The sequence below is a fragment of the Dreissena polymorpha genome, chromosome 16 (genome assembly GCF_020536995.1).
Source record: "Dreissena polymorpha isolate Duluth1 chromosome 16, UMN_Dpol_1.0, whole genome shotgun sequence".
In the NCBI taxonomy this organism is placed as follows: domain Eukaryota; kingdom Metazoa; phylum Mollusca; class Bivalvia; order Myida; family Dreissenidae; genus Dreissena; species Dreissena polymorpha.
Genome location: NC_068370.1, coordinates 43621619 through 43645869, shown reverse-complemented (window position 1 = coordinate 43645869; position 24251 = coordinate 43621619). Strand labels below are relative to the sequence as shown.

The 24251-nt window shown below is 37.3% G+C and overlaps 1 protein-coding gene across 11 annotated transcripts in view; it reads left to right on the top strand.

Annotated features, from left to right (window-relative positions):
* The window catches only part of LOC127862021 (rho-associated protein kinase 2-like), a 461134-nt gene that overhangs the window by 48155 nt on the left and 388728 nt on the right, over positions 1-24251 (top strand). For all 11 annotated transcript variants that reach the window (XR_008040404.1, XR_008040405.1, XR_008040402.1 and 8 more), the window contains exons 7-15: positions 1531-1615; positions 2495-2639; positions 8064-8202; positions 12909-13000; positions 14780-14939; positions 16827-16863; positions 19000-19020; positions 19759-19847; positions 19997-20105. Coding sequence is in view for 4 of the 11 variants with exons in the window: in XM_052400942.1 (XP_052256902.1) it covers positions 1531-1615; positions 2495-2639; positions 8064-8202; positions 12909-13000; positions 14780-14939; positions 16827-16863; positions 19000-19020; positions 19759-19847; positions 19997-20105 (877 nt within the window). In the remaining 7 variants the exon portion in view is untranslated. The remainder of the gene's footprint in view (positions 1-1530; positions 1616-2494; positions 2640-8063; positions 8203-12908; positions 13001-14779; positions 14940-16826; positions 16864-18999; positions 19021-19758; positions 19848-19996; positions 20106-24251) is intronic.

The following is a 24251-nucleotide window of genomic DNA, read 5'->3' as shown; positions in this document are numbered from 1 at the left end:
GCACTTCTGCAAATATTAAATAAGGGGAGGCACTTCTGCAAATATTAAATAAGGGGAGGCACTTTTGCAAATATTAAATAAGGGGAGGCACTTCTGCTAATATTAAATAAGGGGAGGCACTTCTGCTAATATTAAATAAGGGGAGGCACTTCTGCAAATATTAAATAAGGGGAGGCACTTCTGCTAATATTAAATAAGGGGAGGCACTTCTGCAAATATTAAATAAGGGGAGGCACTTCTGCAAATATTAAATAAGGGGAGGCACTTCTGCTAATATTAAATAAGGGGAGGCACTTCTGCAAATATTAAATAAGGGGAGGCACTTCTGCTAATATTAAATAAGGGGAGGCACTTTTGCAAATATTAAATAAGGGGAGGCACTTCTGCTAATATTAAATAAGGGGAGGCACTTCTGCTAATATTAAATAAGGGGAGGCACTTCTGCAAATATTAAATAAGGGGAGGCACTTCTGCTAATATTAAATAAGGGGAGGCACTTTTGCTAATATTAAATAAGGGGAGGCACTTCTGCAAATATTAAATAAGGGGAGGCACTTCTGCTAATATTAAATAAGGGGAGGCACTTCTGCAAATATTAAATAAGGGGAGGCACTTCTGCAAATATTAAATAACATAAAATATGGTTACAATGGTTTAGTTGATTCTGAAAAAATAACAAACACTTTACAAAATTATTGTAGATTTCAGTACAGATATCCTATGTTGTCATATTTCTATGATCATTTTGTTTACTGTTATGCCACTGATTTATTGTGAAATTGTTTCTCTATTTATAAAATACATTCTACCTAATGTTTAACATTTTGTCTTATGTTTATTGACTATGTTCAACCATGTTCTTACCATGTTTAATATTGATAAAAAAACAGCTTGATGTTGTAACTTCAACAGCCTTTTTTGTTTAGTATCACATACACAATTACACGTATTCTAAAAAGACTACATAAAATCCTTTATTATTCAATTCTTACTTAACACTACAACTTAGCCCAAACATTTACATGGTCACATTCAGCCTGGATTTGTGTTAGTATTCTTGAAGAGATGTGAAGCCAGACTTAATGCATGTTCCTAAAGTATCGTCCCAGCCTGCGCAGTTTAAACAGGCTTATCAGGGAAAACACTACGCTTTCCTGGAATTTTTCATTAATAAGAAGTCTCTTCTTAACAAAAACCCAGAAAAAGCGGAAAGAGTGGTCCCTAATTAGCCTGTGCAGACTGCACGGCTAATCGGAAACGACACTACGCATACACATTAACCCTTTCAGCGCTGGAACCGAATTTTAAAAGCCTTTGCAAACAGTTTGGATCCAGATGAGATGCCACAGAACGTGGCGTCTCATCAGGATCCAAACTGTTTGCTATTCTGATAGTATTCTTTGAAAAAAAATGAAGAAAATGCTAATTTAAGAAATTAAGCAGATGACATTTTAGCAGACGACAAATTTCCCAGCATGCAAAGGGTTAAGCCCAGTTTTCCCAGAGTGCTGCTTATTTGTATTCTTGCAGAGATGTGAAGCCAGACAATATGCTGCTGGACGCTAGGGGTCATCTCAAACTGGCAGACTTTGGTACTTGTATGAGAATGGACAGGGTAAGAATGTGGCTGTTATACAGTTTATATAAGCCATTATTGAAAAACAGCATTTAATGTGGCTATGTTTCATTCAAGATAAGTTTTATGCAATCTACACAGTCTGTTCCGGAACAGAAGTTTCGCTCAAAGCATTTTGTTTTTCAATCTAGTTGATCGTTGCCATAGCTTCAATTCAAGTGATGTTGTGCCACATGTGGCCAGCATAGCTGCAAACCAGCCTGCACATTCTCAGCTCTCACTCTGGTCAGATGGAACACTGGCCGTTCATGAGACCATTTATACTGATGTGCAAAATCAAGTGTTATTTGAAAATGATCTGATTATGCATTGTTGTTAATAAAACAGGCCAGGAATGGTGATACTTAAGCTCGATTGGTCATTGTCGGCTCGGGTACTACTTACATGTACCCCCGAGTACTCTTAAGTATACGAACATGTACCTCGGGTACGGTAAATATACTTAATTGTACCTGGTCGATATAAGACTGTACCTGAGTTGTATTCCTGCCCAAAATCCGATGTCATAAAACGCGCTACCGATAAATGTGAATATGATCAATTTAAAAAAATAGCCGACAACAACCGATTTAGCGTTAAATTTCCAGGGTACTTATAAGTATATTTACCGTACTTGGGGTACATGTAAGTATACTTAAGAGTACCCGGGGTACATGTAAGTAGAACCCGAGCCGACAATGACCAATTGAGCGATACTTAACCTATTGATTATGCATAATCATAAAACATTTCAGGAATGTTGATATTTTCACTTTTGATGATGCTTAAGGAGTAATTGTATTCTTTTAGGTGAAGTAAGTCACAAGAATGCTTGATATGCTCTAACCAATTTCAAGAACTCCCAACTTTTTTTCGTAGGATGGTATGGTGCGTTCGGATACAGCTGTGGGAACGCCTGATTACATTTCTCCAGAGGTGCTCAAATCTCAGGGTGGCAACGGTTACTATGGCCGCGAGTGTGACTGGTGGTCAGTGGGCGTCTTCCTTTACGAAATGTTGGTTGGTAAGTGATGCAGTTCCCTTGGACTGTGATAATAAGTGTGTTTGGAGGGTTGAGACATTCTGTATCTTTCCTATTATTATTAGCTCGGCTGTTTTCGGAGGTATTGTCATAGCCAGCTCGTTGTCCGCTGTCTGCCGGCGTGGTGCTAAAACTTTGACAATTTGCTCTAACATCAAAGTGCTTCCACCTACAACTTTGAAACTTCATATGTAGATGCACCTTGATGAGTTCTACATGCCACACCGAATTTGGGTCACTAGGTCAAAGGTCAAGGTCACTGTTACCTCTTAAAAAAGTCAATAAAAAAATCTGACAAGCTTTCATTTATTAAAAAATGCACCCGCAGCCGAGCGTTTGCACCGGTCATGCGATGCTCTTGTTATTTTTGTAGTCAAGTGTGTTTAATTCCCTATTTCTTTTTTTTTTTTTACACTTTTTAAGTAAATAAGATTGAAGATAATGAAAAATTCTTTTTAGCTCACCTGAGCTATTATAGTTGCCCTATGTTCAGTGTCTGGCATCTTATATCGTCACTCATCAGTTGTCTGCCATTAACTTTTAGAGGCTTACCTGTTTAGAAGCAACATTTTTCATCCAAACTTTATGCAAGAATATATATGAATACAAAATTTAGCCAGAGGTTTAAAAATCTTGTTAAAACTCTATAGAGGCCACACTTTTCATCTAATATTAATGATAATAATGTTTATCCTGACTATATATATCTGCCTTTATCAAATCTGAGACATGTGTGTCCTACATTTGGTCACCACTTTTAAATCATAGAAAAATTAGTTAAGGGCCTCAAAAACTCAAGTGAGCGCCTTAGGACTATCATGGCTCTCTTGTTACTTAAAATGCTATGCTGTTTCTCTCTTATTAATGTTGCAAAGGACAGAGTCTGGAGTCAAAAATCATTGGAAAAATATTGTAGACATGCACTACAATATTGCAAATAGTCAAATGTGTTTAGTTTAGATTTCATTGGAATCCCCTTAGCCTCATTCTGGGAAAACTGGGCCTAATGCATGTGTGTGTGTGAAGTGTCATCCCAGACTAGCCTAGATAAACTGGGCCTAATGCATGTGTCTGTGTGAAGTGTCATCCCAGACTAGCCTAGATAAACTGGGCCTAATGCATGTGTCTGTGTGAAGTGTCATCCCAGACTAGCCTAGATAAACTGGGCCTAATGCATGTGTCTGTGTGAAGTGTCATCCCAGACTAGCCTAGATAAACTGGGCCTAATGCATGTGTGTCTGTGTGAAGTGTCATCCCAGACTAGCCTAGATAAACTGGGCCTAATGCATGTGTGTGTGTGAAGTGTCATCCCAGACTAGCCTAGATAAACTGGGCCTAATGCATGTGTGTGTGTGAAGTGTCATCCCAGACTAGCCTAGATAAACTGGGCCTAATGCATGTGTGTGTGTGAAGTGTCATCCCAGACTAGCCTAGATAAACTGGGCCTAATGCATGTGTGTGTGTGTGTGAAGTGTCATCCCAGACTAGCCTAGATAAACTGGGCCTAATGCATGTGTGTGTGTGAAGTGTCATCCAAGACTAGCCTAGATAAACTGGGCCTAATGCATGTGTGTGTGTGTGTGAAGTGTCATCCCAGACTAGCCTAGATAAACTGGGCCTAAGGCATGTGTGTGTGTGTGTGTGAAGTGTCATCCCAGACTAGCCTAGATAAACTGGGCCTAATGCATGTGTGTGTGTGAAGTGTCATCCCAGACTAGCCTAGATAAACTGGGCCTAATGCGTGTGTGAAGTGTCATCCCAGACTAGCCTAGATAAACTGGGCCTAATGCATGTGTGTGTGTGAAGTGTCATCCCAGACTAGCCTAGATAAACTGGGCCTAATGCATGTGTGTGTGTGAAGTGTCATCCCAGACTAGCCTAGATAAACTGGGCCTAACGCATGTGTGTGTGTGAAGTGTCATCCCAGACTAGCCTAGATAAACTGGGCCTAACGCATGTGTGTGTGTGAAGTGTCATCCCAGACTAGCCTAGATAAACTGGGCCTAATGCATGTGTCTGTGTGAAGTGTCATCCCAGACTAGCCTAGATAAACTGGGCCTAATGCATGTGTGTGTGTGAAGTGTCATCCCAGACTAGCCTAGATAAACTGGTCCTAATGCATGTGTGTGTGTGAAGTGTCATCCCAGACTAGCCTAGATAAACTGTGCCTAACGCATGTGTGTGTGTGAAGTGTCATCCCAGACTAGCCTAGATAAACTGGGCCTAATGCATGTGTCTGTGTGAAGTGTCATCCCAGACTAGCCTAGATAAACTGGGCCTAATGCATGTGTCTGTGTGAAGTGTCATCCCAGACTAGCCTAGATAAACTGGGCCTAATGCATGTGTGTGTGTGTGAAGTGTCATCCCAGACTAGCCTAGATAAACTGGGCCTAATGCATGTGTGTGTGAAGTGTCATCCCAGACTAGCCTAGATAAACTGTGCCTAACGCATGTGTGTGTGTGAAGTGTCATCCCAGACTAGCCTAGATAAACTGGGCCTAATGCATGTGTCTGTGTGAAGTGTCATCCCAGACTAGCCTAGATAAACTGGGCCTAATGCATGTGTGTGTGTGAAGTGTCATCCCAGACTAGCCTAGATAAACTGGGCCTAATGCATGTGTCTGTGTGAAGTGTCATCCCAGACTAGCCTAGATAAACTGGGCCTAATGCATGTGTCTGTGTGAAGTGTCCTCCCAGACTAGCCTAGATAAACTGGGCCTAATGCATGTGTGTGTGTGTGAAGTGTCATCCCAGACTAGCCTAGATAAACTGGGCCTAATGCATGTGTGTGTGTGAAGTGTCATCCCAGACTAGCCTAGATAAACTGGGCCTAATGCGTGTGTGAAGTGTCATCCCAGACTAGCCTAGATAAACTGGGCCTAATGCATGTGTGTGTGTGTGAAGTGTCATCCAAGACTAGCCTAGATAAACTGGGCCTAATGCATGTGTCTGTGTGAAGTGTCATCCCAGACTAGCCTAGATAAACTGGGCCTAATGCATGTGTCTGTGTGAAGTGTCATCCCAGACTTGCCTAGATAAACTGGGCCTAATGCATGTGTGTGTGTGTGAAGTGTCATCCCAGACTAGCCTAGATAAACTGGGCCTAATGCATGTGTGTGTGTGTGAAGTGTCATCCCAGACTAGCCTAGATAAACTGGGCCTAATGCATGTGTGTGTGTGAAGTGTCATCCCAGACTAGCCTAGATAAACTGGGCCTAATGCATGTGTGTGTGTGAAGTGTCGTCCCAGACTAGCCTAGATAAACTGGGCCTAATGCATGTGTGTGTGTGTGAAGTGTCATCCAAGACTAGCCTAGATAAACTGGGCCTAATGCATGTGTCTGTGTGAAGTGTCATCCCAGACTAGCCTAGATAAACTGGGCCTAATGCATGTGTCTGTGTGAAGTGTCATCCCAGACTAGCCTAGATAAACTGGGCCTAATGCATGTGTGTGTGAAGTGTCATCCCAGACTAGCCTAGATAAACTGGGCCTAATGCATGTGTGTGTGTGAAGTGTCATCCCAGACTAGCCTAGATAAACTGGGCCTAAGGCATGTGTGTGTGTGAAGTGTCATCCCAGACTAGCCTAGATAAACTGGGCCTAATGCATGTGTGTGTGTTAAGTGTCATCCCAGACTAGCCTAGATAAACTGGGCCTAATGCATGTGTGTGTGTGTGTGAAGTGTCATCCCAGACTAGCCTAGATAAACTGGGCCTAATGCATGTGTGTGTGTTAAGTGTCATCCCAGACTAGCCTAGATAAACTGGGCCTAATGCATGTGTGTGTGTGTGAAGTGTCATCCCAGACTAGCCTAGATAAACTGGGCTAAGGCATGTGTGTGTGTGTGTGAAGTGTCGTCCCAGACTAGCCTAGATAAACTGGGCCTAATGCATGTGTGTGTGTGAAGTGTCATCCCAGACTAGCCTAGATAAACTGGGCCTAATGCATGTGTCTGTGTGAAGTGTCATCCAAGACTAACCTAGATATACTGGGCCTAATGCATGTGTGTGTGTTAAGTGTCATCCCAGACTAGCCTAGATAAACTGGGCCTAATGCATGTGTGTGTGTGTGAAGTGTCGTCCCAGACTAGCCTAGATAAACGGGCCCTAATGCATGTGTGTGTGAAGTGTCATCCCAGACTAGCCTAGATAAACTGGGCCTAATGCATGTGTGTGTGAAGTGTCATCCAAGACTAGCCTAGATAAACTGGGCCTAATGCATGTGTGTGTGTGAAGTGTAATCCCAGACTAGCCTAGATAAACTGGGTCTAATGCATGTGTGTGTGTGAAGTGTCATCCCAGACTAGCCTAGATAAACTGGGCCTAATGCATGTGTGTGTGAAGTGTCATCCAAGACTAGCCTAGATAAACTGGGCCTAATGCATGTGTGTGTGAAGTGTCATCCCAGACTAGCCTAGATAAACTGGGCCTAATGCATGTGTGTGTGAAGTGTCATCCAAGACTAGCCTAGATAAACTGGGCCTAATGCATGTGTGTGTGTGAAGTGTCATCCCAGACTAGCCTAGATAAACTGGGCCTAATGCATGTGTCTGTGTGAAGTGTCATCCAAGACTAACCTAGATAAACTGGGCCTAATGCATGTGTGTGTGTGAAGTGTCATCCCAGACTAGCCTAGATAAACTGGGCCTAATGCATGTGTGTGTGTTAAGTGTCGTCCCAGACTAGCCTAGATAAACTGGGCCTAATGCATGTGTGTGTGAAGTGTCATCCTAGACTAGCCTAGATAAACTGGCCCTAATGCATGTGTGTGTGAAGTGTCATCCCAGACTAGCCTAGATAAACTGGGTCTAATGCATGTGTGTGTGTGAAGTGTCATCCCAGACTAGCCTAGATAAACTGGGCTTAATGCATGTGTGTGTGTGAAGTGTCATCCCAGACTAGCCTAGATAAACTGGGCCTAATGCATGTGTGTGTGTGTGAAGTGTCGTCCCAGACTAGCCTAGATAAACTGGGCCTAATGCATGTGTCTGTGTGAAGTGTCATCCCAGACTAGCCTAGATAAACTGGGCCTAATGCATGTGTCTGTGTGAAGTGTCATCCCAGACTAGCCTAGATAAACTGGCCCTAATGCATGTGTGTGTGTGTGTGAAGTGTCATCCCAGACTAGCCTAGATAAACTGGGCCTAATGCATGTGTGTGTGAAGTGTCATCCCAGACTAGCCTAGATAAACTGGGTCTAATGCATGTGTGTGTGTGAAGTGTCGTCCCAGACTATACTATTTTAAGGAAGTCTCTTCTAAATGAAAACACAGTTAAGGAGGAAAGTGTTGGCCCTAATTAGCCTCTGTGGACTACGCAGGCTAATCTGGGAGGACACTTTACACACAGTCATTAAGTCCATTTTTCACTGAACAGGACACAATTAAAATGTCTGGTTTATTTCCAGGTGATACACCGTTCTATGCAGAATCTCTCGTTGGGACCTATGGCAAAATCATGGACCATAAAAACTCCTTAGAATTCCCAAACGACATTGAAATGTCAGGAGATGCCAAGAGTTTAATAAGTGCTTTTCTCACTGATAGGTAGGTCTGGGTTGGTTTTCTTTTAAAATACATATTTAAGTTAAAATGCTAAATTACTGTAACTCTGTAGCTGATTTGTTAAAATTCTATAGTACTGGCTCTGATCAAACCTCAAATGATGCTTTTTTACAACTATTTTTCATATATTAACATTTTTTTTCTCAAACAAAACTAGTTAATGTTTATTGCATTATTAACAATATCTTAAGTTCTATAGAAAGGGTCATTTTTGATGGTGGTGTTTCAGAAACATGGTGAATGATTGGTTGAGAAAGAAAATAAAGTTTTATTATTTATTGTAACCTTGAGCCATTGTATAAGTGAATTGTAACAGGAATAAAACGTTTTGAGTCATTTTGTTTGTAAATTGTAACAGTAATACTTAGCTTCGAGTAATTTGTTAGATAATTGTAACAGTTATACTCAGCTTCAAGGCATTTTGTTAGTTAATTGTAACAGTTATACTTAGCTTTGAGTAATTTTGTTAGTTAATTTAACAGTTATACTTAGCTTCCAGTCATTTTGTTAGTTTATTGTAACAGCAATACTTAGCTTCGAGTCATTTTGTTTGTTTATTGTAACAGCAATACTTAGCTTCGAGTCATTTTGTTAGTTAATTGTAACAGTTATACTTATCTTTGAGTCATTTTGTTAGTTAATTGTAACAGTTGTACTAAGCTTCATCTCATTTTGTTAATTTATTGAAACAGCAATACTTTGCATTGAGTCATTTTGTTGGTTAATTGTAACAGTTTTATTTAGTTTCAAATAATTTTGTTTGTTAATTGTAACAGATGTACTTAGCTTCGAGTCATTTTGTTACTTTATTGTAGTAGGAATACTTAGCTTCCAGTAATTTTGTTTGTTTATTGTAAAAGCAATAGTTAGCTTCGAATCATTTTGTAGTAAATTGTAACAGCAATACTTAGCTTTGATTCATTTTTCTACTTTATTGTAGCAACACTGTTAAGCTTCGAGTCATTTTGTTAATTTATTGTAGCAGCAACACTTAGCTCTGAGTCATTTTGTTAGTTTATTCAGGCTGTCAAGCGGTCATACTTTTTCCTACTTTTTCCTACTATTTCCTACTTTTTCATCAGGATCCTATTTTTTCCTATTTTTTTACCAAATCTTCCTTCTATTCCTACTTTTTCATTTTCAATGGAGAGAAAAGAAAAAGTTTATGTAGTAAACTTGCAGGATGAATGAATCTATGGCATGACTGCATCCTGTTAAGGTGCATTCATCTAGGTGAGACCTGACAACCCATGCTGACTGTCTGCTAGCACCTCTTCAGGAAGCATAAATATTTATTTCTTATGTAACTTTTTAAATGATGGACAAAAGTGTTTTTTTAAGTAACAATAGTGCCTGGTTTACTTCTTACTTCACTGCAGACTTCACTACCTTACACAGTTCCCAGTGATGCAAGAGCTGAGAGAACCCTTATTCCAGTTTTATTTTGTTTCCATTGACAACAATTTGACCAAACCTTATGCATGTTAACATGATATTGCTGTTTGGAATGTCTGTGTGTCCGTCCGAAAACTTTAACATGGGCCATAACTTTTGTAATATTGAAGATAGCAACTTGATATTTGGCATGCATGTGTATCTGATGAAGCTGCACATTTTGAGTGGTGAAAGGTCAAGGTCATCCTTCAAGGTCAAAAGTAAAAAAAAAAACAATCCAAGGGAAGTAATAAGCTTTAAAATGGAGATAATTTCTAAACCTGTCAAATGATATATTGGAATATAATTTCAAAGCGGCACAATAGTGGGCATTGTGTTTCTGACAAACACATCTCTTGTCTAATGATGCCATAGCTAGTGAGGTAACTTCAAGGTGTTACAGCGCAGTATTCAAAATATTAAACGGCATTATTATACTCTCGCGACGTCATCAATAATGTGAAAAACATTATTTGAAACTGGAATTAAAATGAAGTGCAACTGTTTCATTGCCCAATCAATGATGTCATAACAGATGTCAGGTGATAAGGTCCTATCTCCAGTTGCATAATCTGCTCTGCAATTACCAGTCATTTTGAATGTAACGTAAGTCATTATAACTGCACCCTATTGTCAATTTAAAGGTTTCACAATGTAGCTGTAGCAGAGCATTGACACTGCTTTATATACTACTTTTACTAGTACAGTCAATCTTGTATTAAGATACCACTCAAGGGAGTAATCAAAAGTGGTCTCATAATAAAATGGTCTTTAAATAAAAAGGCCATTCATGGAAGAATGCTTACCCTCAAGTTTAATCTATATGAAGGATAATCTCTTTTGTCAACAATCATTTTAACTTTTATAATAAAATGAATATAAACACAATACATAAACAATATTTTACTTACAATGTGTTTTATTTTTTCATTTATTATAAATTATCATTTATTATAAATTATCATTTATTATAAATGAATTGTGTGTACATATTTATTTGCAAAAACAACATAGACAAGGAAATATTTTTCGCATTTTTTTCACCTGACACATTATTTTCCACGTCTTCAAGCACCTCAGCTTAAGAATTTGAGTTTTACCGACTCCATACTCATCTGCGATTTTACGTGCACTTGCACTTTTACTCTTTGACAATTCCAAAACCCGAATTTTCTCGTTCAACGTTAACACTTTTCGTTTTGACATTTTAATTTCTGCGTGTACGCTTAAGGAAATCTGACTCTATCATGATACACAATGAGCTGGAAAAATTAAAACACGTCAATTGAAAACAAACAAACAGACATGATTGGAAAATTTATTAAAATAAATAACAATGTGATTGGCTAACAAATATCTACTAATAAGCATAATTACAAATTGGTCATGTACGGATTTCGACAGATGTTGCCGATTAATAGTTTATTTTCCGCACTTCTCAGGAAATGTTTGTCGCGTACAGTGCATTGTTTCTGCACCTGTTATCTTTACTCAAGAAAAATCGGCGTTGTCTCTTAACGTTCCACATAGTAAACTTTTTAAGCTGTAGACTATGCGTAATACGTTCCTCTGTTATTCAACTCAATAAACTGATACGCAGTCTACGACAATACCGGTCAGAACCGGTCAACGAGACAAAGCATAATCATAATGGTTGGTGTGAAAACAAAGCAGAGGTGTAACAGTACATCTTATCGGCTTAGATAAACAATTAACACGGAAGTGTACCTGAAAGATCAATAAATTAACCACTTATACCTCCTAGTGGTCGCTTAATTCAAGATTCGGACATCAAAATACACAAAAATCAGCGGTCGCTGGTCGCGTAAGACAAAAGTCGCTTAATACAATATCATTATATAGCGAAAAAGCTCCGTGGGATTTCAAAATGGTCGCATAAGACAAAGGTCGCTTAATACAAATGGTCGCATCCACAAGATTGACTGTATTAATCTTGTACAACAAGTTGGTGTATCACCAAATAAATTTGGTCTTCTGCTTAAGGATATAACATGCACAATATATTACCATTTTTACATGTATATCCATACACAGACCTCAAACCACTTATTTGATGATACACCAAAATGAGCAGCATCTAATTATACTTCTTTATCAGGGTAACTTTGCTTGAAGCTTAATTATCATAGATACACTATAAGTGCCTAGTGGGAAAACAAAGTTTAACCCTTCATGGATGGAGAAGTTGGACAACAGAGGAAAAACACTTTGATAGTGGTGCAAGAGAGATATCGGCAATGAGTTTGCAGGATATTGTACTGTCTGCATGAAGTCCATCTCGTGTAGTAATTCTGGTGCTACTCAACTGATAAGTCATGCAGATGGACAAAAACACAAGGAAAACATGAAATACATGCATTATAATTCACAAAAGCGTTTGTTTGGAAGAGCTCCAAAGCCAAGCAGCTCTCAGGGTGGTGGGGATAAGTCTATCTGTATGCAAGTACATCCATCACACAAGGAACAGGTACAAAAGGCTGAAATCCTCTGGGCCCTTAAGGTAGCTTCAAGTTGGTATCCATACAGAACATGTGATGGTACTCCTGCTCTGTTTCAAGCTGTTTCCTGGACCTGTGTCTAAAAATTTTGTATTATGTATTCCTACTTTTGAGGGAAGTTCCTACTTTTTCCTACTTTTTTTGCATAAGTGGTTCCTATTTTTTCCTACTTTTCGAAAAAAGGTCACTTGACAGCCTGTTCTTTGTAACTGTAATACTTAGCTCCGAGTCATTTTGTTAGTTTATTGTGACAGTAATATTTAGCTTCAAGGAATTTTGTTAATTTATTGTAACAGCAATACTTAGCTTCGAGTCATTTTGTTAGTATATTGTAAGAGTTATACTTAGCTTCAAGACATTTTGTTACTTTATTGTAGCAGTAATACTTAGCTCCGAGTCATTTTGTTAGTTAATTGTAACAGTTATATTTAGCTTCAAGTCATTTTGCTAGTTAATTGTAACTGTAATACTTAGCTCCAAGTCATTTTGTTAGTTAATTGTCACAGTTATATTTAGCTTCAAGTCATTTTGTTAGTTAATTGTAACAGTTATACTTAGCTTCGAGTCATACTAAGCTTTGAGTCCTTTTGATACACATGTGCAAACATAGTGCACAATTTATCTTTATAACATGAATGTAATTTGTAATGGTATAAATGTTGTGATTGCTTTTTTTTTTCTTTGACGGAAGAAATTTATTTATGGTTGTGATTATTTCCCATTATCTGCTTTCAGAAATGAACGACTTGGCAAAAATGGCATACAGGAGATTAAAAGTCATCGTTTTTTCAAAAATGACCAATGGAGCTGGGACAATATAAGAACTGGTTAGTAAACGGTAGATATTTATATTTATTTGGAATAACATAACGAGCAGTTGTTTATATTAATTTGAGTGTCCAGCATTATTGCCCTGATAAGAAAAACTGCTAAAAATGAAGTCATATGGACAATTTTAAACTTTCATTACTTATTATTGTACGATTTATGGCGGGGTATTTGTTACAAACACATGATAACACACCTAAACATAAGTCTGCAACTAGTTTTATATTGACATAAAATTTGGTGTTTTGCTTACAGAAGTATAAAAGGGAAGTATGATAACTCTTAATTTCTTCTTCTTCTGTGATCTAGCAATTTAAAGGGATCTTTTCACGCTTTGGTAAATTGACAAAATTGAAAAAAGTTGTTTCAGATTCGCAAAGTTTCGTTTTAGTTATGATATTTGTGAGGAAACATTAATACTGAACATTTACCATGGTCTAATATAGCCTTTATATGCATCTTTTGACGATTTTAAAACCTAAAAATTATAAAGCGTTGCAACGCGAAACGATTGAATAATTTGGAGAGTTCTTTTTTTGTCGTTAAATTTTGTGAAACTACGAATATTGCTTATATAAGGTATAAAATACGTTAAGTAAGTGTACTTGGCGGAATAGCTCAGTAGGCTAAAGCGTTTTTACTTCAGGACTCTGGCAGGACTCCAGGGGTCACTGGTTCAAAACCTGGTTCGGGCAATGTTTTTTTCCTTTTTTTAATTTTATTCTTGATTTTTTACTGGAGCTTTTACGATCCAATGTTTACATTTATCGATATAAAGCATTTAATGAATAAGTTAAAAAATGCCAAAATCTGTGAAAAGGCACCTTTAAGAATAAGTCCCCTTTAACATAAAAATATGTCCACAGCCATTCCATCCCATTTTTTGATAAAAGCTGATTCAAATTAGCTTACCCGGGGAAAATGTCAGTGTGTTACCTAAACACTGTAATATGAACTTATTTCTGAGAAAACTGGGCTAAATGAATATGAGTAAAGTGTCCTAGATAAGTCTGTGCAGGCAGAAACTTCACTTTTATAGAATTTTTCTTCAAAAAAAAATCTTTCTTAACAAAAATTCAGTAAAGGTGGAAAGTGTTGTGTCTGATCAGCCTGTGCAGAGAAAAAAATCAGATAAAATAACAAGCAAACCAATATTTTAAAAAATCAGATAAAATAACAAGCAAACCAATATTTGTAAAAATCAGATAAAATAACAAGCAAACCAATATTTGTATGCAGCCACTCCGTCACTGCTGATACAGCTGGATGGTGATGATGACACAAGCAACTTAATGCATGTGCGTAAAGTGTTGTCCCAGATTAATCTGTGCAGTCCGTACAGGCTAATCAGGGACAACACTGTGCAGTCCGTACAGGCTTATCAGGGACAACACTGTGCAGTCTGTACAGGCTAATCAGGGACAACACTGTGCAGTCGGTACAGGCTAATCAGGGACAACACTGTGCAGTCTGTACAGGCTTATCAGGGACAACACTGTGCAGTCGGTACAGGCTAATCAGGGACAACACTGTGCAGTCTGTACAGGCTAATCAGGGACAACACTATGCAGTCTGTACAGGCTAATCAGGGACAACACTGTAATCTGTGAAGTCCGTACAGGCTAATCAGGGACAACACTGTAATCTGTGCAGTCCGTACAGGCTAATCAGGGACAACACTGTAATCTGTGCAGTCCGTACAGGCTTATCAGGGACAACACTGTCCACTTTTTCCCAGAACAAGGCTCAAATAACAAATACGTTAATCTATGTTTCAGCCACTCCACCTCTGGTGATAGAGCTGGATGGGGATGATGACACGAGTCGCTTTGAAGATGTGGAGAAAGACAACAGTCCAGAGGGTGCTTTCGAGGTGCCCAAAGCCTACGCAGGAAACCATCTACCGTTCATAGGGTTCACTTACAATAAGGAATATCAGTAAGTTCAGTGGCTTGGACTATATGCTGTTGATTGGGTTTATTTGTAGATCCCTGATATTAACCTGGCTCTGACCTTTATGCATGCATATATTTAATTACAGTTAGGCCATCCTTAAATTTTTTTTTGTTTGGCATAACCCGACCGACCCACTAAAATCGGCCCGACTGAATTTATTTTTTGTTACTTTCCAAAAAAACATTTTTTTTTGCTCGCCGAAACTTCTTTCCGCTTAATTTGTCCTTTCCGCTTTTTATCCTTTCCGGTTTTTTGCGTCATTTAATTGAATGCTCTTTCAAGGATATCTAGAATAGCAATGAGCAAAACGCGTACCAGTATTTATTTGAGTCGCCTATTTATTTGACATATGCATATGCGATTAATTAGACTTTAAATACAATTAAACCGCTCTTGTTTTTCTCGCATCCCTTTAATTAAAATACGCTGCTGTCGTTAAGGATAGTTTGGGAGTAAAAAAAACTATTTAATTATCACCGTTCAATTCAATTCGGCAATCGGCAGAGATGTGTAATATTATCGCCATATAACTAATTAATTAATTATCACTCTTTAATTCAGATCGGTAAATATTAGGTAGAAAGATAAAAAGTGGTCAGCTTAGAAATATTTATTGACGGACGGGTATTGTCATGTTTTTGTTTCATTTGCTTATCTCTTTATACGACTTTCCGACTGGTCGCTATTTTGGAGGCAGATGGGGATATTAAATGTGTATTCAAATTATACAACATTTGCGCATGAATGACCCAATATTATCCGATAGCTCCACCAGTTCTCACCTTTCATTCGACAACGTCATGTCATGTGTAAGTGAGCTCAATGCTGAATGGCCAGCTACCATGTGCACTTCATTTACAATAAGGTCAAGCAATGTCTCATCGGGTACAGACCGGGTTTCGTTAACTGTTCGAAATGCAAACACTTTCATTGAAACAAAGAGACAAATATAGAAAACCAGTCCGGATTAAAAAGGGCGGATGTTTTCAACGAAATTTTACTAGATTTTCGCATTTTCGCAACCAAAATTTTTCTTGAGCCAAATTCTCAGTATTTTCGCAAATGGCTGCAATGGAGAACGACAGCGCTAGCCTGTTGCACCCCTTTGATGTAAGGGTGTAATTCAAAATGGCTGAAAAGCAGCGAATAAAGATGAAGTTGAAAATTTTCACAGGAAAATTTTTGTTCTGCTCTACATTCGTATATAATACACACCCCCTACTTGAAAAAAAATTGGCAGGTAAAAAAGTGCATATTATATTCATGTATGTACGGTACATGCATTAGTATCCAAACATTTGAACGATAGAGCACATACACAGATAAGGTTTCTGTTAAAAGCCTTCTAGCATATTATGCAAAGTTTCAATCGATCCTGCGAATAAAGACCACCTTTGAACAAGGACCACTACAACCACATCCCTTGAGTGGTCTTTATTGACAAGTTAGACTGTACTGACATGTTACATTTCACTAAAGTTTGAAGATTTGTTTTTTCTGCTCAACTTAATTTGTTTTATGCATGAATAAATAGAATATAGAATATGTTGGATTCTGTGTAAGTCTTGATCACACATACTGTAGTTGATTGTTCAAACATCTGTCATAAAGTATATTTTTGTATTTTTGTGCTTTAACTCTTTCAGTGCGGGAACCGAATTTTGAAGGCCTTTGCAAACAGTTTGGATCCAGATGAGACGCCACAGAACGTGGCGTCTCATCTGGATCCAAACTGTTTGCTATTCTGATAGTATTCTTTGAAAAAAAATCGAAGAAAATGCTAATTTTAGAAATTCAGCAGACAACATTTTAGCAGACGACAAATTTCCCAGCATGCAAAGGGTTAAAATAATTTGTTTTCAATTACAGATTATTGTCGTTGGGGAGTAGTGCAATACAACAGAATGTAAGTATACTAAGATCGCTCAATATTTGTCTGGTTTTGCTGTGTCAAGGTGGAGGTTGTTATGTTAAAGGATTGTAGTAGATGCTGTGAAATCCCAGATTTTTTCTTAAAAACTGTGTCCCCATCTGATTCCACCACATGTTTTCCCAATTTCTTCCTTGTTTATGGGTTTGTCAAGATTCCACCTTGTGCTTGCCTGTCTTGCGAGTGACTTTATGTCGGTCTTCATTATTTGAGTGGCAATCGTATATTTCATGGATAGAAATACTCAAGATTAAGCATTAGGTTTTGTCCTTATTTATCAAAATCTTAAATTCCTGGATAATGATGACTAAACATTATTTACTTTAATTTTACAATTGTCTTTAAACTGATTAAATACATGTATGCACTTCAAACCAGTCCAGAATTATTTCCATTAAATTAAAATTCATCTTCTTACAATGTCTTGGGGCATGGTTTCAAAATGATTTTTTGCCATTTAGTTATTGATTATAAATTATTGATTGTAACCCTCATATATCATATGATTTCCATCTATGCTTACATTTCAAGGGTGATTATATTGATGTAAGTTTGCAGTTTTTATTTTTTAGCATGCATATTTATAGATTTCATTTGATTTTTTGCTTAACACTTTTTTCAGTTTTTCTAATGTTTACCATATACAGCTCTCCAAGTTGTAATTGTTTTCAATTGTAATTATCAGTCATAGTTACTCTAAACTATTAATTTTTCATTGATTATGTGCTAAGTTTTTGTTAATATTTTCATATTTGTATAGTTCAGAATGTAAAAAAAAAATCAAATTGATTTGCATTAAAACAATTAGAATTAGCATGTACCATTATTCCTCGTGGAATGCTGTATCATAGTAAACCCTTGTAAAAAGGCGAGTTTCACATTCACAATTTGAATGATTAATACCACGCTATAATGTTCAATGATTCTAAAACGAGGCTAGCAATGCGAATATGTAGGTGTCATTTTACGTTTATTATTTATAAATAATAACTACATTTATCTCTTGATAAATAGTGTTTTGTTGGGCATAAAATGTTATGATAAGTGTCATTATATAATTAAGTGGTTCGTATGAGAATAATGTGATTTAGACCACTGTTGCAGCAGTAAGACTTGCAGTCTACCTATTGCATGACGCAAAGTTTCCCAATTTCAGGCCTTTTTGCACTAATTTTCACCAATTGGGCTGGCACCTGTACTTTTTCCAATGGGGCAATACAAAGCGCAGTAGAAAATTGCTGCATATAAAATTAAATCATTCAAGAGAGTTTGAATGCTTCTGTGATCTTTCTTTGTGTATAATTATAAGATATCGGGCTGTCTTATTAAAACCAACTGCACACTCTGACTCAAACGTTACTAAGAAAATGAAAGTATTTTTTAAGCATTCATAGTTCATAGTAATTTGCGTCATGAAATTGTGTTGTTTATGGACATCTGAGTACAAATGAGTCATGTTCTGAGAAAACTGGACCAAATGCATGTGCATAAAGTGTCGTCCTATATTAGCCTGTGCAATCCGCACAGGCTAATCAGGGACGTCACTTTCCGCTTTTATGACATTTTTCGTTGAAATGAAGTCTCTTCTTAGAAAAAATCCAAGTTAGGCGGAAAGTGTCTTCCCTGATTAGCCTGTGCGGAGGGCACAGGCTAATCTGGGACGACACTTTAAGCACATGCATTATGTCCTGTTTTCTCAGAATGCGACCCAAATGTATAAATTGTCTGCATCACTTAATCATTCACTTTGCTTTACAGTTCATGTTGTATGCATCAGATGTTAGTTCTGTTTTAAATAAGCAAAACATAGTTGTGTGACTCATTTGTTGATTGTGTCATGGTCATAATGTCTAAGTGAAAAATGATTTAAAACTTCAGTTCGATTTCATCAACACTTTAAATCTTTTTTTTGTTTCTTTAATAGTTTCATATTTGTTCTTGGTCCATTGTCACTATGCATAGAAAATGCTTTAAACTAAATAATATTATACAAAATTCATATTTATTTTTTAAATTAAAAAATATTAAAGCTTGATAATCATTGGATCCTTTGTGTATGTTTGCTAGTGTTTTGCATAGTTTTACCTTAATTTGTTACTTCCTATTTTACAGGGCAGTAAAATCACTGGAGGGGTAAGTATTTGTTATGTTAGTTCTCAATCTTGTATTGTGAGGATTTGGTATGATTCACTATATGTTAATGGAACAATTCTATTGGAAACAATTCTTTTAATTCAAATGGTACATATTCTAAGGAATTTTCAGTGTCTTACATGGACACAAAAGGTATACATGTTTGGGATACCGTGCAGTTGGTTGTGTAGTTTTAACTTTCTGAAGTTTCTTCATTAATATTTATTAAATGTTTATGAATAATATGAATAATGCACTCAGAAGCAACACAACTTCAAACATATTTTATCGCTTTGTTTTCACTTAACCAATTTTCATAGCCTCCTATTTTAAAATGGCCAACTTTCAAGGTATTTTTTCTCCTTTCTGTTATTTCTGATTGTGCAAGCCTAGTATCAGTTAAGATGAATATGTCCTCTTTTAAAAATACAAATATATATGTATACAGAAAACAGTGTTTAGGAATTGAAATGATTACGAATGCTAGATTTCTCAATAAACACACCCAAACTCTTTATCTATCAAAATAGTGACAATTGAATGCAACAGCAGACACGCATCAGATATTGGAAAAAACAACAAAAGGCATAGGTGTCATTGTACTTTTTTAACCAGAAAAAAACACTTTGAAATAGGTACTAATTTTGACCATGGAGGATGCATAATGATTTAGTGGGAAATAACCTTTACTAGTATTTCAGTTTTCTGTGGGTTACTCTATTATATCTTTCCCTGCAGGATCCTGGTTTGGAGCAGAGGCTGCGACAACTTGATGATCAGCTACGCTCAACAAAATCAGCCAACAGTGATTGGGAGAACAAATTTGCGTATGTTGTCTTGGCTTTCTTCTTATTTGGGTATTTTGAAGTTTGGAAGGTTTTTATCTTACAATAGTTTGATGTATATTGTAAAGCAGAGAATTTTGTTTTATTTTGAAATTCTGGGCAACAATATTCAGTATGTTTCCTTATACCAGGTCCATTAAATTGGAAAATGAACGAATACAGAAGGAAGAAAACCAGTTGCGGAAAGATTGTGGAGAATTTGAGAAGCGTATAGCACTTGCCAAGCATGACATCAAAGAGGTTTACATTGGTTAAAAAGTCCAGTAATACAACTATCTAGCAAAGATACATCATTGTTCTGTAATTTTGGAATGCTTTCAGACCTTTTGATACATTCATCCGTTTTTAGCTCATCTATTTTTTGAAAAAAAAAATGAGCTATTGTCATCACCTTGGCGTCGGCGTTGGCGTCCGGTTAAGTTTTGCGTTTAGGTCCACTTTTCTCAGAAAGTATCAATGCTATTGCATTCAAACATGGTACACTTACTAACCATCATGAGAGGACTGGGCAGGCTAAGTTAGATAACTCTGGCGTGCAATTTGACAGAATTATGTGCCCTTTTTATACTTAGAAATTTGAAAATTTTGGTTAAGTTTTGTGTTTAGGTCCACTTTTCTCAGAAAGTATCAATGCTATTGCATTCAGACTTGGAACACTTACTTACTATCATAAGGGGACTGGGCAGGCAAAGTTAGATAACTCTGGCGTGCATTTTGACAGAATTATGTGCCCTTTTTATACTTAGAAAATTGAAAATTTTGGTTTAGTTTTGTGTTTAGGTCCATTTTATTCCTTAAGTATCAAAGCTATTGCTTTCATACTTGCAACACTTACTAACTATCATAAGGGGACTGTGCAGGCAAAGTAATGTAACTCTGACTAGCATTTTGACAGAATTATGGGCCCTTTTTATACTAAGAAAATTGAAAATTTGGTTAAGTTTTGTGTTTAGGTCCATTTTATTCCTACAGTATCAAAGCTATTGCTTTCATACTTGCAACACTTATTAACTTTCATAAGGGGACTGTGCAGGCAAAGTAATGTAACTCTGACTGGCATTTGGACAGAATTATGGGCCCTTTATACTTAGAAAATTGAAAATTTGGTTAAGTTTTGTGTTTTGGTCCACTTTACCCCTAAAGTATCATAGATATTGCTTTCATACTTGGAACACTCGCAAACTATCATAAGGGTACAGTAAAAGGACAAGTTGCATAACTCTGGTTGTCATTTTTACGGAATTATGGCCCTTTTTTGACTTAGTAACTTTGAATATATGGTTAAATTTTGTGTTTCGATCCACTTTACTTCTTAACTATCAAGGCTATTGCTTTCAAACTTCAAATACTTTCATGCTATCATGAGGTTACTGTACCTGGCAAGTTGAATTTTACCTTGACCTTTGAATGACCTTGACTCTCATGGTCAAATTATTAAATTTTGCTAAAATAACCATAACTTCTTTATTTATGATTAGATTTGATTGATACTTTGACAAAACTACTCTTGCCTGACAAACCACAATAGACTCCACCCAAACCATCCCCCGTGCCCCGAATCCCCCCCCCCCCCCGAATCCCCCCCCCCCCCTATTTTTTTTATTATTATTTTTTTTTTTTTTTAAGATCATCTCACAAATGACCACCACACCCTCACACTATACCCCAACCCCACCCCGCCCCCCAAATTATATTTTTTTTTAAACCGATAAAAAACACAAATATTTATTTTTATTATTTTATGTTTGAAATACAGTCCAACCATCGCACCCAAGAATCCACCCAGCCCCCCCCCTCCCCCCACCCGAATCCCCCCCCCCCCCCTATTTTTTTATGTCCCCCACTATAGTAGTGGGGGACATATTGTTTTTGCCCTGTCTGTCTGTTGGTCTGTTTGTGCCAACTTTTACATTTTGCAATAACTTTTGCTATATTGAAGATAGCAACTTCATATTTGGCATGCATGTGTATCTTATGAAGCTGCACATTTTGAGTGGTGAAAGGTCATCCTTCAAGGTCAGAGGTCAAATATATGTGGCCAAAATCGCTCATTTTATGAATACATTTGCAATATTGAAGAAAGCAACTTGATATTTGGCATGCATGTGTATCTTATGGAGCTGCACATTTTGAGTGGTGAAAGGTCAAGGTCAAGGTCATCCTTCAAGGTCAGAGGTCAAATATATGTGGCCCAAATCGCTTATTTTATGAATACTTTTGCAATATTGAAGATAGCAACTTGATATTTGGCACACATGTGTATCTTATGGAGCTGCACATTTTGAGTGTTGAAAGGTCAAGGTCAAGGTCATCCTTCAAGGTCAGAGGTCAAATATATGTGGCCCAAATTGCTTATTTTATGAATACTTTTGCAATATTGAAGATAGCAACTTGATATTTGGCACGCATGTGTATCTTATGGATCTGCACATTTTGAGTGTTGAAAGGTCAAGGTCAAGGTCATCCTTCAAGGTCAGAGGTCAAATATATGTGGCCCAAATCGCTTATTTTATGGTCAAGGTCATCCTACAAGGTCAACATCATATACGGGGACATTGTGTTTCTCAAACACATCTTGTTTTTCTTTTTTTTTTAAGATCATCTCACAAATGACCACCCCACCCTCACACTATACCCCCCCCCCCCCCCCCCAAATTATTTTTTTTTTGAAACCGATAAAAAACACAAATATTTATTTTTATTATTTTATGTTTTAAATACCGTCCAACCATCGCACCCAAGAATCCCCCTACCCACCCACCCCCCTCCCCCCACCCGAATCCCCCCCGTAATTTTTTTTTTTTTTTTTTTAAGATCATCTCACAAATGACCACCACACCCTCACACTATACCCCCCCACCCCACCTCCACCCCAAATTTCTTTTTTTTTTTTAAATGGTTAAACCCCACCCACCCCCCCCCGATTTTTTTTTTTTTTGCATTTTTTTTCCCATTTTTGGAAAATAATGTAATAAATGTCCACATTCCCATGCTAAACACCCCTCTTCACTCAACCCCTCCCTCCTTTGTGATTGAAAATGAGAGTCCCTTCACCTTTAAAAAGAAAATAGATGAGCGGTCTGCACCCGCAAGGCGGTGCTCTTGTTATACGCCCTTGGCGGGCGGGCGGCACCCACAGCTGTGTCCACTCTCTAATTCATATATTTTTTATCCGATCTTCACCAAACTTGGTTAGAAGTTTTATCTAGGTCTAGTTAGAATATGGGTCATGCTGGGTCAAAAACTAGGTCATGGGGTCACTTAGTGCATTTCTAGGATTTAGCATGGTGTCCGCTCTCTAATTTAAATAGTTTTCATCTGATCTTCACAAAGTTGTATCTAGACAATATCTAGGTCATGTTTGAATATGGTTCATGCCAGGACAAAAACTAGGTCACAGGGTCACTTAGTTCAGCTCAAGGATTTAGCATGGTGTCCGCTCTCTAATTGAAGTAGTTTTCATCTGATCTTCTCCAAATTTTGTCAGAAGTTGTATCAAGGCAATATCAAGGTCAAGTTTGAATATGGGTAATGCCAGACAGAGCTCCAGATAAGAGGCGTATCTGTGTATTTACGCATTGAAAAAATAAAAAAACGCATTAAAAATCGACCCAGTACGTAACAAAACGCTTTACAAATTTTGGTACTTTTTTTAAATCGATTAAAGTGCGTAACTGGTTTAACAATAATCCAGTTAAGGTTTTTAGTGTAAGGTAACCTTTGAATCAAAAGTAAGTCAATCAAAATAAGCTTGTAATAAAAATGGCAGCCCATTATGTTTGTGGATCGAAAAGGGACGTTTTAAGCAACTTGCGATAATATTTTTGAAGAAAGTCTGTTCATATCGTTTTTTTAAATATATTCTGTTTGCATTTAAAAATAAAAATAACAAATAATAATACTATTTCTAGATTAAACACGCCTTTTACTTTTTCTGTTTTCTATGGAAATGGAAAATACCCCTAAAAATTCCTAACCCTTTATGGCTGAAACAAAGGAGTAAAATACGCATTGACAATAATATCAGGGGGTGAAATACCCTTTAGACTAAATCCTTATCTGGAGCTCTGATGCCAGATCAAAAACTAGGTCACTGGGTGACGTAGTGCATTTAAAGGATTTAGCATGGTGTCCGCTCTCTAATTGAAGTAGTTTTCATCTGATCTTCACCAAATTTGGTCAGAAGTTGTATCTTAATGATATTTAGTGCAAGTTCAAATATGGGTCATGCTGGTTCAAAAACTAGGCCACAAGGTTACTTAGTGCATTTCAAGCATTTAGCCACTCAAATGGTAAAGTTATCAAGTTATCCAAAACCTTCAAACTGCTGTTTCTTGTGACAGTTTGGCACTATTGTTTTATAAAGTAATCTTTCATTATTTGGTG